The sequence below is a fragment of the Gymnoscopelus braueri genome (assembly GCF_963280865.1).
Source record: "Gymnoscopelus braueri genome assembly, chromosome: 3".
NCBI lineage: Eukaryota > Metazoa > Chordata > Actinopteri > Myctophiformes > Myctophidae > Gymnoscopelus > Gymnoscopelus braueri.
The window spans coordinates 36,526,534-36,542,068 of NC_137612.1; the positions used below are offsets into that span (position 1 = coordinate 36,526,534).

The 15,535-nt window shown below is 43.6% G+C and overlaps 1 protein-coding gene across 2 annotated transcripts in view; it reads left to right on the plus strand.

Moving 5' to 3' along the window:
• Positions 1 to 15,535, plus strand: part of arhgap9 (Rho GTPase activating protein 9) — a 65,779-nt gene that overhangs the window by 29,639 nt on the left and 20,605 nt on the right. For both annotated transcript variants that reach the window (XM_080424396.1, XM_080424397.1), the window contains exons 8-13: positions 881 to 970; positions 4,158 to 4,223; positions 8,742 to 8,849; positions 10,440 to 10,535; positions 12,006 to 12,067; positions 12,237 to 12,324. In XM_080424396.1, coding sequence (XP_080280522.1) covers positions 881 to 970; positions 4,158 to 4,223; positions 8,742 to 8,849; positions 10,440 to 10,535; positions 12,006 to 12,067; positions 12,237 to 12,324 — 510 coding nt within the window. The remainder of the gene's footprint in view (positions 1 to 880; positions 971 to 4,157; positions 4,224 to 8,741; positions 8,850 to 10,439; positions 10,536 to 12,005; positions 12,068 to 12,236; positions 12,325 to 15,535) is intronic.

Genomic DNA, 15,535 nt, shown 5'->3' on the forward strand with positions numbered 1-15,535 from the left:
GGTCAACTTGGGGTTATTTCTCCAGGGAGTATGAACGGTCTTGGCAACGTTTAATGAAAATTCACCCGTGGGATTTTGAGATATTTTGTGTGCAGGTGAAACGTTTGTGTGCTGCAAGAGCAAAGTCAGCAAAATTGCAAGAGTTCATCCTCAGGGGAACATGAAGGGTGCAGAGAAAATTCCATGGCAACGACCGACCAACCGAGTCAGACTGACATTGCTGTCCTAAAAAGATTCTGAAAGTTGAACTAATCTCTGTTTAACCATTTAAGCCCTGTGCACTTTGTCGTATACGACAAATAACGAAAATAGGTACTTGCTGCATCCTGACCAGTATTGCCAAGTCTGCTTATTATGAGTGACTTTGGGCTTGCTGTTCTGTAAAGTTCCTTGTAAATATTGGTAGTTGCGGGTTGCGTTTTTTTGGGCTTGTTTCCTATTGTTGTTTAAACCAGTGGTTCTCAAACCTTTTCATGTCAAGGACTCCCAAATGAATATGCATTTGTCTGCGGACCCCCCATCAGAAAATATTTTGTGCTAGGGACCCACCAAAGAAGATTTGTGTTGTTAAAATGTTCCACCTATTTAACTTTTTCCTCCTTTTTTTAAAATAGCAGATCTACAAGTTCACAGCGGGTTTTGAACTTGTAGATCGTCTACTTTAAAATAGTCGATGTATAGGGTTCTCAAGTGTTAAAACAGATTTTGACGCTATTATTAAGTCATTTTGCTGAGGACCCTCTGTGTGTGTGTGATCATGCGACCAAATTGCTTCTTTTGGGCTCGTTTTCGTACACCTGGCCAATAGTTTTTCCCTGCCTAAAATAGAGACGCCAGGTTGAAAGTTTTGATGGTCTGTGTTTTCCTGTCTCTCCTCCAGGCCAGTGAAATGCAACCACAAACACTGCCCAGGGAAACCAGCCATCTATCACTACCACTCTCTGGGGGCCACAACGGCACCATGCACAGGGTATGTATACTGTGGCTCCCAGACACGCCATTCAGTTTATATACACATTTGCACTCAAAGGACAAGAATGGAAAGCTCTCAAGATTTAGTTTTTATTCTATACTTTTGACAGATAAGTACAAATATATGGTCACGTATATGTATTTTTGTCAATAAAAACACCAATCAATTAATCAATACAGAAGCCCTATTTTATACTTCGGCTATTTGAAAATAGATCCCGACGGCCGTTGCTGCGTGTCGCTCCCCATCTCTCTCTCCAAATTCCCTGTCAGCCTATACTGTCCTATAATAATAAAGTCATAAAAAGGCATTTACAGTGTAGATACACATATGTGTTTAAACACATTAAAGATAGCTTTGTTACAGAAGAGTTTTACACTCTCTCTTGGACAGGACATTTGCGGAGCTTTCCTTTGTTCTTACGGTCTTGTTTGACACTTTTTTTCTCTGTCCCATTAAAGCTAATCTTTTTTTATGTAATATTTTGTGCATACTGTAAGCAGCAGTGTTGTTGTTTTTGTTTGTGTTGCCTGGGAACATGGATGGATGAACGCACACACTCACACACACGCACACTCACATTATATTATATTTGAAATACAGTACAAAGCTTGTAGAGCTTGTAGAACTTGTATTTTATGTGTGCAACGAAGTATAAATCAGGCAGAATCCCCTAAACCTCAAGGACCCCAGGAAGACTAGCAACTCATTCATGTGAATCTAATAGGGATCCTTTAATTAAAATAAAATACAATAGATGAAAACTTTTTTTTTTGCCATAAAACAACCATTTATGTTGTTAGAACCAGGGAAATTGTCCTCATCTATTCTCAAACTTGTGGGGATATTTGGCCCTCACAAGTACTGTATAGTAATACAAGCACGCACACACACACACACACACACACGCACACACGCACACACGCACACATGCACACACGCACACACACACACACACACACACACACACACACACACACACACACACACACACACACACACACACACACACACAGAGAGTTCAGAGATTGCCCTGAGCACCATATAATCTGGAACATAGTTCCAGATTAGAGGCGGAGTGAGGCTGAGCTGGGGCAAAAATAAAAAGGGGATTACATCCTCCTGGTTTCCCCATCATTTACTAACTGAGTCACTGACCCCACGGCACCCCTTCTCAGATCACTGAAGAAGGTGCTGTAATTCCTCTTGATCTAATGCAGATGAGCAGGAGCTCTTTGGGGCCGACTGGAAGCCTCAGATCACTCATTTTATGACTCGAGTGATCAAGTCATAAAATGACCATTGGTTCCCAAACGGTGTGCCGATTTGGGGATTTTGTGACAGCCACATTATTATTATCCCAATATATAAAACTATACAAAAAGTTATGAATTATTTTTTATTTACTATATCTGTACTTTAGGTGCAGTTATTTCTTAATACAGAGGCAAATTCTGTACCTTAATAAATATCTATATTTTAACCACTTTCAAGGTGGTGTTCTTATTTTGGGGATGGGAGCAGGAACCCTCCGATTCCAAGGTCGCCATTATACCCTCTGAGCTTTCTGAGCCCCATATACTTTGTTGAGCAACCCAAAAAAAAAGAATAGCCTCATTTCAAGCTCACAACGCGTCGCATATTTTTGCTATCTTGAAAAAAACGTTTTGACAACTTTGGACAATTATCTCTTATAATGACGTGCCCAAAATAGGGACGCCAAGTTCACAATTATTAATTCCTCGCCATTTGCAAACACAGCGTACTGCTGTATGTACACTTAAACCACAAAGTTACAGTAAAGTAGTTCGACTATAATCACAATAGTAATGCAAAGTTTGTGTCATAATTTGTCTGGGCACGACTTCCTGGTTTTGTGACAATGATGGTAGGTGCTGATAGAGCCAACTTCCCTCTAGAATGGGGAAGTAGACGTGCACACAGAGAGCACACACAGAGAGATGGAAGGAACATGCAGAGCTTCAGATGACTCAAAGCTACAGAGGACTTTTACCCTGCAGAATAACAAGCACGTTCAGTCAGCGTTGGCTTGGATTCTATAACGTTGGGGAATAAACGATGATGAGCCCCACTGCTGTAAGTTTTTGCTTTGTTGGGAATTTTTAAGAATGTTATGCTTGAACTGACTGCTGGCACGTTTTTTTTTACCTTGGCTTGTCACTGTCATATATTATTATCAATTTTCATAGTCATTCTCACTATGAGCTGATTTGACTGTTCGATCACTCAAACATATACATCCAGAAATCACATGCACATAATGACATCATCCATGTTACTGAGCGATGAGAAACTATACCATTCAGTGGAAACTGTTAAAATGTCATTCAGCACCTATAGATGATTTGTCCTTTGATAGTGTTTGTCAAAGGTCCCCTGTACTGTGGAGATACATAAACCAAAATTTTCCTCCCCAGAATAAACCCATCTGAGCTGGCAGAATGTAGAGTAGTCTGGGACTGGGTGCGTGTTTGTGGGGGTGGGTGAATATGGCCGGGCAGATAGGGCTTTTTCGGATGTTACCGTGGGTGTTGGCCTAGTCTCCGTGGTTGATCTTTACTCAGCACACTTGTCTGCATCCTGTTTTTATATTTGCATTTCACAGTCACCATCCAAACTGCTCCCATTGGTGATGGTAATAATAATAATCAAAAAAAGAAAATCGCAGTAAAGTTCTACACACATGAAAAGGCAGTTGTCATGAGAAGAGGCAGAAGGCACAGCGGTACGCAAGTCTTTCAACATTCTGTGGATTTAATAGAGACATGAAGGGGATTAGAATCAAGTGATGAGGAAATTGTTTTTTAACAGAGATTGTTTCCTCTCCTGTCATTGTATATCTCGTTCTCACATTCTTTGTCTTTCTGTGGGTCTCTTGTCTCTGTCTCTGTCTCTGTCTCTGTCTCTGTCTCTGTCTCTGTCTCTGTCTCTCTCTCTCTCTGTCTGTCTGTCTGTCTGTCTGTCTGTCTGTCTGTCTGTCTGTCTGTCTGTCTGTCTGTCTGTCTGTCTGTCTGTCTGTCTGTCTGTCTGTCTGTCTGTCTGTCTGTCTGTCTGTCTGTCTGTCTGTCTGTCTCTCTCTCTCTCTCTCTCTCTCTCTCTCTCTCTCTCTCTCTCTCTCTCTCTCTCTCTCTCTCTCTCTCTCTCTCTCTCTCACCCTTTGCAGTTGTCTCCTGATTTCCTCTTTGGGAGCCATTCAAGGAATGCTGACAGTGGCTGGCATACGAACCAGGTGAGAATCCCTCTCTCTACAGTATGCCACACGGTTTACAGTATCTACACGTAACCACTCGAATCCTACAGTTTTATGGCTGTGGCATAATAGGCGAACATTTTGGAAAAAAATGCTGATCTACAAGCTCACAACGTGTCGGTTTTGACGTGTTGTGTCGCAAACATTCTCGCCGAATGTTTGCGTATTAGAGCAGAATGTTTGCCTATTATGATGACATGACCAGAATAGGAGGGATGTTAGGGTGGTTGAAGAAAAGACAAAAACCTTTTTATTTAAACTTCCCTGTGACTGACCACAGGAACAGTTTCTGAGCACTCTGCATGACCTTCAGTATCACTTCTTGTCAGTTTGCTTGTGGTTAAGAACAAGGCAAAGCAGCAACTACAGTTGCAGTTGTTGTCGCTCTGGATAAGAGTCTTCTAAATGTACACAGTAAAAGCCTCAGCGTTAAAGGACAACTTAGTTTTTTTTACAACAAGGGTTCTTTTATTAGTTTGTGATGATAATGATTAAAAGATGAGTGTTAAAACATTTTCATTTATTGCTTTCTATTGTTATAGGGATTTTCAACTGGGGGGTGGGGGCATTCGGGTAATTGGTAAAAATGCCACCCCACATTTTTCAAATCAGCCTCATGGTGGCGCTACAACTAGACTGCCCCAACGCTCCTGATTTCGTGTATAGAGGGGCGGGTGTAAAGAGCCGGCGAGAGACTGCGGCTGATCCCATTGGTTCACCGATCTGTCCGTCAACCCCCGCCCCGTTAACACAACATTACGAGCGACGCCCACTGCACTCTGGTTGGTTGGGAAGTGAAACACTTCCTTATACCGAGTACACCGACGCGCTGGGCCAGGCTTTTATTTTTTAGCAACACTAAACAATAAAAGCCTGGAGATCGAGGCTACGCTACAACAGGCAGATTCACGTTTTGGCCTATAACTTTTGAACTGTAGGTCATACAATCAACATCTTTTTTTCCCTGGATTCTGTGGCATTTCTTCCTTGGCCTAGTGGGAATGTGCAGCAAGGTTTCACGGCAATCGGGTGCTGTGTTCATGATTTGAGGCATTTTGTACAAAACAGGCCACTCCTGCAAACTTTGGAAGCTAATCTTAGCCAATCAGGATGGAATATAAAAAATCTGACAGATCTGTCTTGATCACATGACTATAGAGATAATGTGTACCAATTTGCTTGATGTTTGGACAAAATCTGTAGGAGTAATATAAAAACATGTGGCTAACACTTTACTTAAAGGTCGGGTCTATAATGCGTTATAACCGCATTTATAATGCACTTATAAGGCATTATAACACTTGTTATAAATTATTATAATATTGCATAACAACTTATAACAAGATTTATGAAGTATTATAACTTATAATAATATAATGTATAAGTGCTGGTCATAATGCATTATAAATTCAGTGGAACAGGACATTATAACTACCAGGTAACACTTTACTTAAAGTTCAGTTCTATAATGCATTATAATCACATTTATAATGCATTATAATCACATTTATAATGCATTATAATGTATCATAATGCATTACAATGCAATTGTAATGCTTCATAACACTTGTTATAAATGTTTATAATCATGCATAACAACTTATAACAGAGACACTTTATAACTGACTGAGTTATTGTAGTTTTAATGTGCTGTTCCACTGAGCTTATAACGCATTATGCTCAGCACTTATAATACATCATAAACCTTGTTATAAGTTGTCATACATGATTTTTAACATTTATAACGAGTGTTATAATGTCTTATAAGTGCATTCTAATGCATTATAAATGTGATTATAATGCATTATAGACGCAAAGTAAAGTGTTACCAAAATGGGTTTTGCAAAAATCTGCCTCCTGGTGGCGCTATAACAGACCGATGTGAAAGATTTGGGGCAGATTTTCTGCCCTGGCCTCCATGCCTTCGGCATCGTGGAGACAAAAATAGGCAGCTTATTGTGTAAAATATTTTCATTTTGACCAATTAACCGAATGCCCCCGCCCCCCAGTTAAAAAACGCTATAACGATAGAAAGACTCATCTTTTAATTATTATCATTACAAACTAATTAAAGAACCCTTGTTGTAAAATTCTAAGTTGTCCTTTAAGTCATCTCTGAGAGTGTACAAATGGAAACAATTGGCCCCGCTTACGCGTCCATTTGGTCACCCTGTACTATGTGGTTAATGATAATTACACTTGCAGAGGACTTGGCCTGCCTATAGGCCTACTCTATTGTAAATGCCTGTCTCCTCTCTTCCTCATATTGTTTGCGTGTTTATTTGTTTTATGATGCAAGTTATCCTAGAGATAATTGCTTTACCTCGCCTATCCTTGCATACCTTTAGGCAGAAGAGCAACAGGGGTTTTTGCTGGAGGCCAATTTCCTAATTAGCGTCTAACTATCTAACTCGAAGTTAGATCTGCCCTGCATTACCGTAACATGTTTTTAAGCAAAGCCAGCTATGCCATGCGTATAGACTGTGAGATCAGCATTTATGCCAGTGTTGAGGTGGTGAAATAGTAATGGTGCAAGGTAAAGGTGGTTGTCCAAGCAGTTCTTACTGCAACATGTTGCATCACAGTGGGGTGCGGGTGCGTTTGGTGTAAAGCCCTTTTAACAGACTCCTCTTAGCGAAGGAGCAGATTTGGCACTTAATGCTAATCCTCCTTGCATGAAACATTAGGAGGGGTATTTATTGAAAGTAGGTTACAGGGATTTGGAAAGGTACTATATTATGTCCTGTGAATATGTCGTAGGGACGACAGATTAAATTCTGCATGCATATTGTGCATGCACATGAGCATTTGCATGCTTGCATGTATATATGCAGTATGTGCACCTGTGCTGACCTATCTCTACGAATCAACCGTTACTGGGAATTGGAGCACAATGATTTAAACTTCACAGCAGAAGACCAGCTTCTACTACGGCAACAGCCTATCATTATGCCTACGAAACAAGCATGGCAAGCAATGTTAACCACATGAACCCTAGCTTCCCTGTTCTGGGCATGTCATAGTAATAGGTGAACATTTATCAAAAATAGCAGGTCTACGCAATGTGTTGTGAGCTTGTAGATCGGCTATTTTTGCCAAAGAGATTTGGTGTGGAGAGAAAGAGGAGGGGACCAAGTATAGACCCCTAGGGTAGCACACAGATTGTATTTTGAGCTGAGAACTGCATTGTCTGGAGACACTTGTTGAATATTGTTCTGGTCTTTCTTTGTCTGTTTTTGTTCATACATATGGTTAGAAATATATCTCTTGTTTGCTTCTCCACTATTCTGTTTTGTTTTTATTTATTTATCTACTATACATTTATGTGAATGAAATGAAAACAAAAGCTGAACGTGACAATAATCTGTATCTGTCCACTCATGTCGAAAGACATGCATTGCTAATGGCATGCCAGGTCATTGAAGTGACAGTAGCTTCACCTCATGTTATTCGATTTTGCAATTCCTTCATAATATACATCCATTTTATAGAGCGTGTAGAGTACTGTTGCTGCTCCAATGCAATATTCATTATGTGAAACATCTGTGACTTTGAAGCAGCACTGAAGCAAGAGCCAGAATCAAACTGATGGTGGAATCAGAGATACTATAGCCATGCTCAAGGCTAATATATACGTTATCACGTGACCATTTTTGCAAGTGTTGCATGACAAAAAATTACATATTCTGTTCTGGTGCGTAGTGAGGGACAACCATAGTTAATCATGTCACCCACTACTACAGGCTGTAGAGGAAATGAGAGAAAGGAGAAAAAAAGCCTGTTTAGAAATTCATGCTGAATCTGTGACTTGCTTTCCTCTCATAGTGCTGTGCAGTCAGTGCAGAAGACCATTGCAAAACAGTAGTTGAACATACAGTATTTTCTACTATACTGTATATACAGTATAGTCTCTTATCAGTTAACCACACCATTGCACATTCCACGAGTATGGAGAGGACATTGCTTTCCTTAAAACATTTAGACCTTTAACATTTAAAATCTCAAATTTTTAATTTAAATTTAGTCATTATGGTCTTTTGCTAGGTGTTTTTACTGTAGTGTATATTTATTTATTGTCTTGTCTTGAATGTATTGACCTGACCTGATAACAATCTAATCTAACCTTAAAATCTAACGTCCCTAAACTGTGGAGAACATTCATAAAAAAAAGCAGATCTAGAAGCTCACAACACTGCAACACAACACGTTGTGGGCTAGTAGATCTGCTATTTTCACCGAATTGATTTGGTGTAGGGGTTAAAGGGGCCTAATGTACACAACATTTTCTGACACAAATAACATAAGTGACAGAAAGTGAAGAGTAAGCGAAAGACATGGATTTAAAAAAAATATATATGATAGTAAATAAACAATTTCAACCCAAGACAAAAAACAAAAGAGATCAAATAAAACAAAACTCCCTCACTCTCACATTCATGTCCCTAACCTTTGACAGCTGACCCTAATGTTTGACTGTGACTTTTTACCCTTGCACAGAGCATGATGCGTGCTGTATCTTCTCACACACTGAACGACAGCCAGCACTGTGACAGCAGGCAGCAACTCAGCCACTCCCAGTCCATGATCCTGCCTGAGAATGGCATGGTACAGTATATATGAATTGAAATACATATTATTGACTGACATGCATAAACATCTACAGTATATGCAGCTACATACATTTAATCAAATCAAACTATTCATAAAGCGATTCATTCATAAAAATAGTGTTTATTAGAATACAATACAATGTGCTTTACATTAAGTGAAAGTGCACATATGAAAAGCAATGATAAAAGAATGAAACAGAATAAAACAAAAATAATAAATAAAACAGACAAATTAGATAAAACTACCTTATATGGAATAAAAGGGTATGGTTACCTTTAGTCACTTTATTCTATAATAAGACAAACAAACACAATGGGATTGATCCATCACCGTATTTGTCTTTAATCAGACACATAGGTGATGATGGTTCTATAAATTGTAATTGGCTACTTTTCTATTGTTTCCTCCCATTGTGAGAATTAAACTTTTAAGGGGCCGGTGTCCGAGTAGTGCAGGGGTGAAGTTCCTGCGTCCCACCACTGGGGTTCAATTCCTCCACGGTGCCTTGGCCAGGCGCTCCAACGAACACAATTGTCCGTGTCCATGGGTGGGAAGCGGGTTGGAGAGGGCGATCTCTGTCGCTGCACTAGCGACTCCTATAGGTTGGTGGGGTGCCTGTTCTACAGGAAGCGGAACTGGGACTCATAGCGCGTTCCTCTGTACGCGGTGCACCCTCTCTGTGAAACTCCAAGAAGTGACTCCATGTGTATGGGAGGAGACACATGGTTGTCTACACACCCTCCCCAAGACCAACAGGGGTGGTTAACAGTGACTGGGACTATACACATGGGGAGAATTGGCAGCATTACAACTAAATTGGGGATAAAATGAAAAATATATATTTTTTAATAGTTGATGAAAAAAACTAGTGTCCGTTACAGTATATCTAGTAATGAAACATGTCCTTCATTATTAGCATCAACTGTATGTTTCAACTGTTAGCCAGCATCTATCAAATGTTTATTTCACTCAACAGTAACTTTCAACTGTTAGCCAGTATCTATCAACAATTCATTTCACTCATCAGTGTCTTTCAACTGGTCGCCAGTATCTTTCAACTTTTAGCATGTGTCTATAAACTGTTTATTTCACTCAACAGTGTCTTTCAACTATTTTCTTTTGCTCAGCAGTATCTTTCATCTCATTATTTAACCACTTAAACCCCAGCATCTGTATCGATTCGCGGGGAAAGCTTTCGCTGAAAATAGCAGATTGACAAGCTCACAACGTGACGCAACATGTCGCGCTGTGAGCTTGTCGATCGGCTATTTTCAGCGAAAGTTTTCCCCACAATAACAGAAAACAGAAAAGATACTAGTATTGAGCCCTGAGGGACTCCGGTTACCCATATGGGGTTTAAGTGGTTAATTCAATCGTGTTTTCAATGGTTAGCTAGAACTCTTCATTATTTCCCTTTACGTGTACACGACACGTATCACGCAAGCACACGCACGCACGCACGCACGCACGCACGCACGCACGCACGCACGCACGCACGCACGCACACACGCACGCGCACACACACACACACACACACACACACACATACATGTATCCTAAATGACTGTGTTCTACATACTGTAGCTGGTCCAGTGCAGGGACTGCTCCTATGTGACAAACATCATAGTGGAGCCTCCTTCTCCTGCTGACAGCTCCCCAGACAGTGATGGCTGCACACCGGTGAGACTCTACTTCTACCTACTTCTACGATATGTGTACAGCAGTGGTTCTTATAGTGGTTGTTATTTGGCCGCGGATCCCCACATCAACATACTTTGTACCAGGGACCCCCTGAAGAGAATATTTGTATTAAAAAAAACGTATTCAACATTTTCCAATACTCTCAAGATTATTTTTTTAAAGTTCAAAAATAGCAGATGTATAACCTTGTATATCTGTTATTTTTGTATAAAATATGTATAAAATATGGATAAAGTGGTTAAAATGATGTGATGCTGCTACATTAACACATTTAGCTGGGGACCCCCTGGAACCGACCCGAGGACCCCTGGGGGTCCCCGGACCCCACTTTGAGAACCGCTGGTGTACAGTATATCAGTAAACTTAAATAAAAATCTAATGAAGTCAAGAAAGAATAAATAATATATTTCCCGGTAAGAGTTGCTTCATATTTCTCTTTGTCAGCATGTCAAAGTGCTGTGCTGTCTCCTATTCAACGATCATTTGCTGGTGTTAATTGCTTGTTAAATGAATGATGCGGCACATTACTGTGACTTTTTCATGGCTGGGAATCAGCAGGAAATTCACCAGAGTAAATAGATTTGCTTCTATCTGTAATCCTCCTTACACAGATAAAAAAATATAAAAAAACCTTAATCTCCAATTGTATCCATTATCTTTAAACATTGTACCTATTCATTCCCTTTGTGTTTAGCTACTTTGAACTGGGCTCTCCTACTTCACAGTGGGTGGTCTCAGAGCAGCCACTCCTGCTATTTTTCAAATGATGCAACAGTCAAATTGTAGGTTTGCTCAGGATTCAGTGCTGTGCTCGACTTTGCAGTTGCATTCACACACCTATATTGTTTTAATATGCACTTGTATCAACCAGCATAAATATCACTGTCATGGGATTAAAATAGTGCTTAAATCAGGCTTTATTATTTGTCTTTTTATTAATACAAACGCCAATCCCATGTAGTTTTACAACTATTTAAAGTATTGAATATTATTGTAAATCCCATTTTCAGTATCTGCTAATACCTGGCTGAGATATTTGTAACTACAGTGGGGTAGGGGTGCCGTGCAACAGTTAATTGAAAAATTGCAAAAAGTAGCAGATGTACAGTACAAGCTCACAACACATTGTGTTGCAACAGGTTGTGAGCTTGTAGATCGGCTATTTTTGCTATTTGTGTGTGACACAGTTGTAGGACAAAGTATAAAGGGCTTAATCAGACGAGTCGATTTAGTCGATTATAAAAATCAATTATTGATTCAATGATATATAAATAAAAAATAATGCACTTCTTGATTATTAATTCAATCGAAAAACGAATCGCTACAATAATCGCTGAGAAGATAATCAAAGTTGCAACCCTGATCTAGGGTCTAGGGCAAACTGAACTATGAAAATGAGACAGTTGGTGGCATGTTAACCGTACCTACCTTGCCACCTCACTCTCTCAGGAGCTGGAGAAGGCTGGACTCTTGAATAAGACCAAGATCGCTGAAGGTGGCAGGAAACTGAGGTAAGACATCATTGAAATTATATGTTGTGGTACAGAACAACATGCGTCATATTGTTTCATGATGACATTTCTTATTATGTGTTGTAAATTGCATTTTTTTTATGGGGGCGGGATGGGGGGGTTATTGGGCTGAATTTCTGAAGATATTCTTTTGTTTGTTGGATTGAAGGAAAAACTGGAATCTATCCTGGGTGGTGTTAGTAGGGAACAGCTTGGTTTTCTTCAAAGATCCCAAATCACAGACCCCTTCCAGCTGGGTAAGAGCTAAACAATAACACAACCACATTCTCTATGATTCTCTGCACTTCCCTGTACGAGTTTGAGCCAAACTCAGGGTTACGGATGTAACCCCGGTTTCTTTAGAATTCGGAGTAACATACTCACTATGGGATATCAGCGCCTCCTGGCGTGATGCAGAGCTACATACCATAAACTCCCGGGCCATTCATTGGCTGAGAAGGGTATGTCACGTGTCCGGTAAACCGGAAGAGGTATAAAACCTCTTGCGTGACGTGGCTCATCCTCTTTAACACGCTTCCTGCATGCAGATGCACACAAACAGGGGTGTTAGGTGAGTATGTTACTCCGAATTCTAAAGAAACCGGGGTTACATCCGTAACCCTGAGTTTCTTGTCTAATTCTCCGTAACATACTCACTATGGGATGCATAAACCCCCCTGGGCTTATAGCCATACCGAATCTCAGGTCCGCACGCCCCCTAGCCATAAGGCCCCGTCCCCCTGGACGTGACCTTCGGCCTCACGGGCGCCCCAGCCCTCCGGGCCAGGGTGCGGTATATGATGTTAATAAAAGGACCCTGACAGACCAAGTCTGCCTTATTCAACTAATGGACAGACACAAGTCTGTCCCCTAAGTGAAAACAAGGAAACAGGGCCCTCCTCCCCTGGGAACCTACCACAGGTGGTCCCGAGGGGACTTAAGAGAAGGAAGGTAGGGGACACAACACCGTTCCTTAAGTGAAACAAGGAAACAGGGGCCCTTCCCCCCTGGAGACCTACCACAGGTGGTCCCGAGGGGACTTCAAGAGAAGGAAGATAGGGAAGAGAAAAAAGGCAGGTTAAAACACAAACCAGCCTAGCTTCCCCCAATCTAACTAGAGACAGCCGCCACCCCTAGGACAGCATGCGCCACTGACGCTGCTGCCACGTCCAGGCTATAGAAAGCCGCAAACGTTGAAGGTGACGACCAGTTTGCGGCCGCACACACTTCCTGGACCGAAACCCCCCTGGAGAGGGCCCAGGAAGCAGCCACGCCCCTAGTAGAATGAGCCTTCAGTCCTTCTGGAACTGGAACGCCACCACTGACGTAGGCCAGCCTAATGGCATCCAAAATCCATCTAGAAAGCGTCGCCTTAGCCACTGCCTTCCTCTGACCACCCGGGCCGAAGGAGACAAACAGCTGCGACGACGATCGGCCGGCCACCGTCTTCTGGCAGTAGAGCCTCAAAGCCCTTACCGGGCAAAGACAGTGTAGCCGCCTATCCTCCGCTGAAGCGAAAGGCGGCGGATGAAAAGCTACCAGCTCAACCGGCGTCTGGGTGACCACCCCGTTCTTGGGGACAAACGCCAAGTTTGGCTTAAGCAAAACCCTACTGTCGTCACCCACGAACCTCATACACTCCGAACTCACCGAGAGCGCATGTATGTCGCTGACCCGTTTGGCTGTAGTCAGGGCAACCAAAAGAACCGTTTTGAGGCTGACGATCCTCAGATCCGCTGACTCCAAAGGCTCGAACGGTGGGAGGCAAAGCGCCCCCAGCACCACCGTCAGGTCCCAAGCCGGGAACAGAGCCCTAGAGACCGGCATGGCCCGCCTGGCGCCGTTCATGAACCCCCGCACCATCGGGTGTTGGCCAACCGTCATGCCATCGAAACCTTCGTGACACGCGGAAATGGCCGCCTGATACACCTTAATCGTCGAGAAAGCCAGACCCTGCCTCAATTTTTCCTGTAGGAACATGAGGACGCTGCGTACCGGGGCCCGAAAGGCTTCAACCGGCGGTGACTGACTCAGACACCATGCCACGAACAGGTTCCACCTGTCGTCGTACGCGGACCTCGTGGAAAGGGCCCTTGCCCCCTGGATGGTGGCCACCACGTCAGGGGGCAGGCCATACGAAGTCAAAGTCTGCCTCTCACGGGCCAAACCCACAGGTCTAGGTCCTGAGGTCTCTCGTGGAAGATGTCGACCCCTCCCTGCCGTAGTAGGTCCCTGTACAGCGGGAGGGGCCAAGGCTCGGCGTAGAGGAGAGGTGTTATCTCCGACCTCCACACGCCCCATGCCGGAGCCACTAGCAGCACTGACCGACCCTGAAGTCTCACCCTCTCCAGTGTTGAGGGGATCAGGTCCAGTGGCGGGAACGCATACAGCAGTTCGTCCGGCCAGTCGTGGGCTAGTGCGTCCATGCCCAGTGAACGGTCCCCCACCCTCACCGAGAAAAAGCGAGAACACTTCGCGTTCTCCTCGGAGGCAAACAAATCGACCTGCGCCCGGCCAAACCTGGCCCAGATCAGGTCCGCCACCGACGGCTTGAGGGACCAGTCCTCGTACCGGGGTTCGCCCCTGGACAGTAAGTCCGCCCCGCTGTTCAGGAGACCCGGCACATGTGAAGCTCGAATCGACACGAGATGCGAATCGCACCAACGCGTCAGTCTGCACGCCAGGCTGTCCAACACTTGGGAGTGCAAGCCCCCCTGCCTGTTGATATAGCACATGGTCGTGGTGTTGTCCGTCCTGATAGCGACGTGACAACCGCGGATGCGAGCCTCGAAATGTTTGAGGGCGAGAAAAACCGCCATCAGTTCCAGATAGTTGATGTGAGCCTCCCGTAGACTGGAGTCCCACACCCCTCTGGCCGAGCGTCCTTCGTGGACGGCCCCCCATCCCGTCAGGCTGGCGTCCGTGGTGATAACCATCCGTGACGTCACAACCCCCACACTGACCCCCTCGGTCAGAAAGGGCGCCTGTGACCATGGTCTGAGAGCCTCCACGCACCGTGGAGGCACCACCACTTTCCGCGAACCCATAGTGGATGGGATCCCTAGCGCCAACATCCACCGCTGGAAAGGTCTCATGTAGAGTCTGCCTAGGCGGACCAGGTGTATGGCTGAGGCCATGAGACCCGCCGCCCTCACACACAGTCTGTAACTGACTGGACGCCCCACGTGGAAAGATCTCACACACGCCAAAAAGCTGTCTACCCTGTCCTGGGATAGGCGCGCCATGAGCGTGTTCGAGTCCAGCAGGATCCCTAAGAAGGTGGTCCGCTGAGACGGAACCAGTACGCTCTTTTTGGCGTTGATCATGAAACCTAGGGACGTCAGGTGAGCGACCGCCACGCGCGTGTGTCGCATCACCTCCTCTCTCGAGCCCGCCGCCAGGAGCCAGTCGTCTATGTAAGTGGACAACCGGATCCCCTGCCTCCTCAGTGGAGCCACGGCTGCGTCC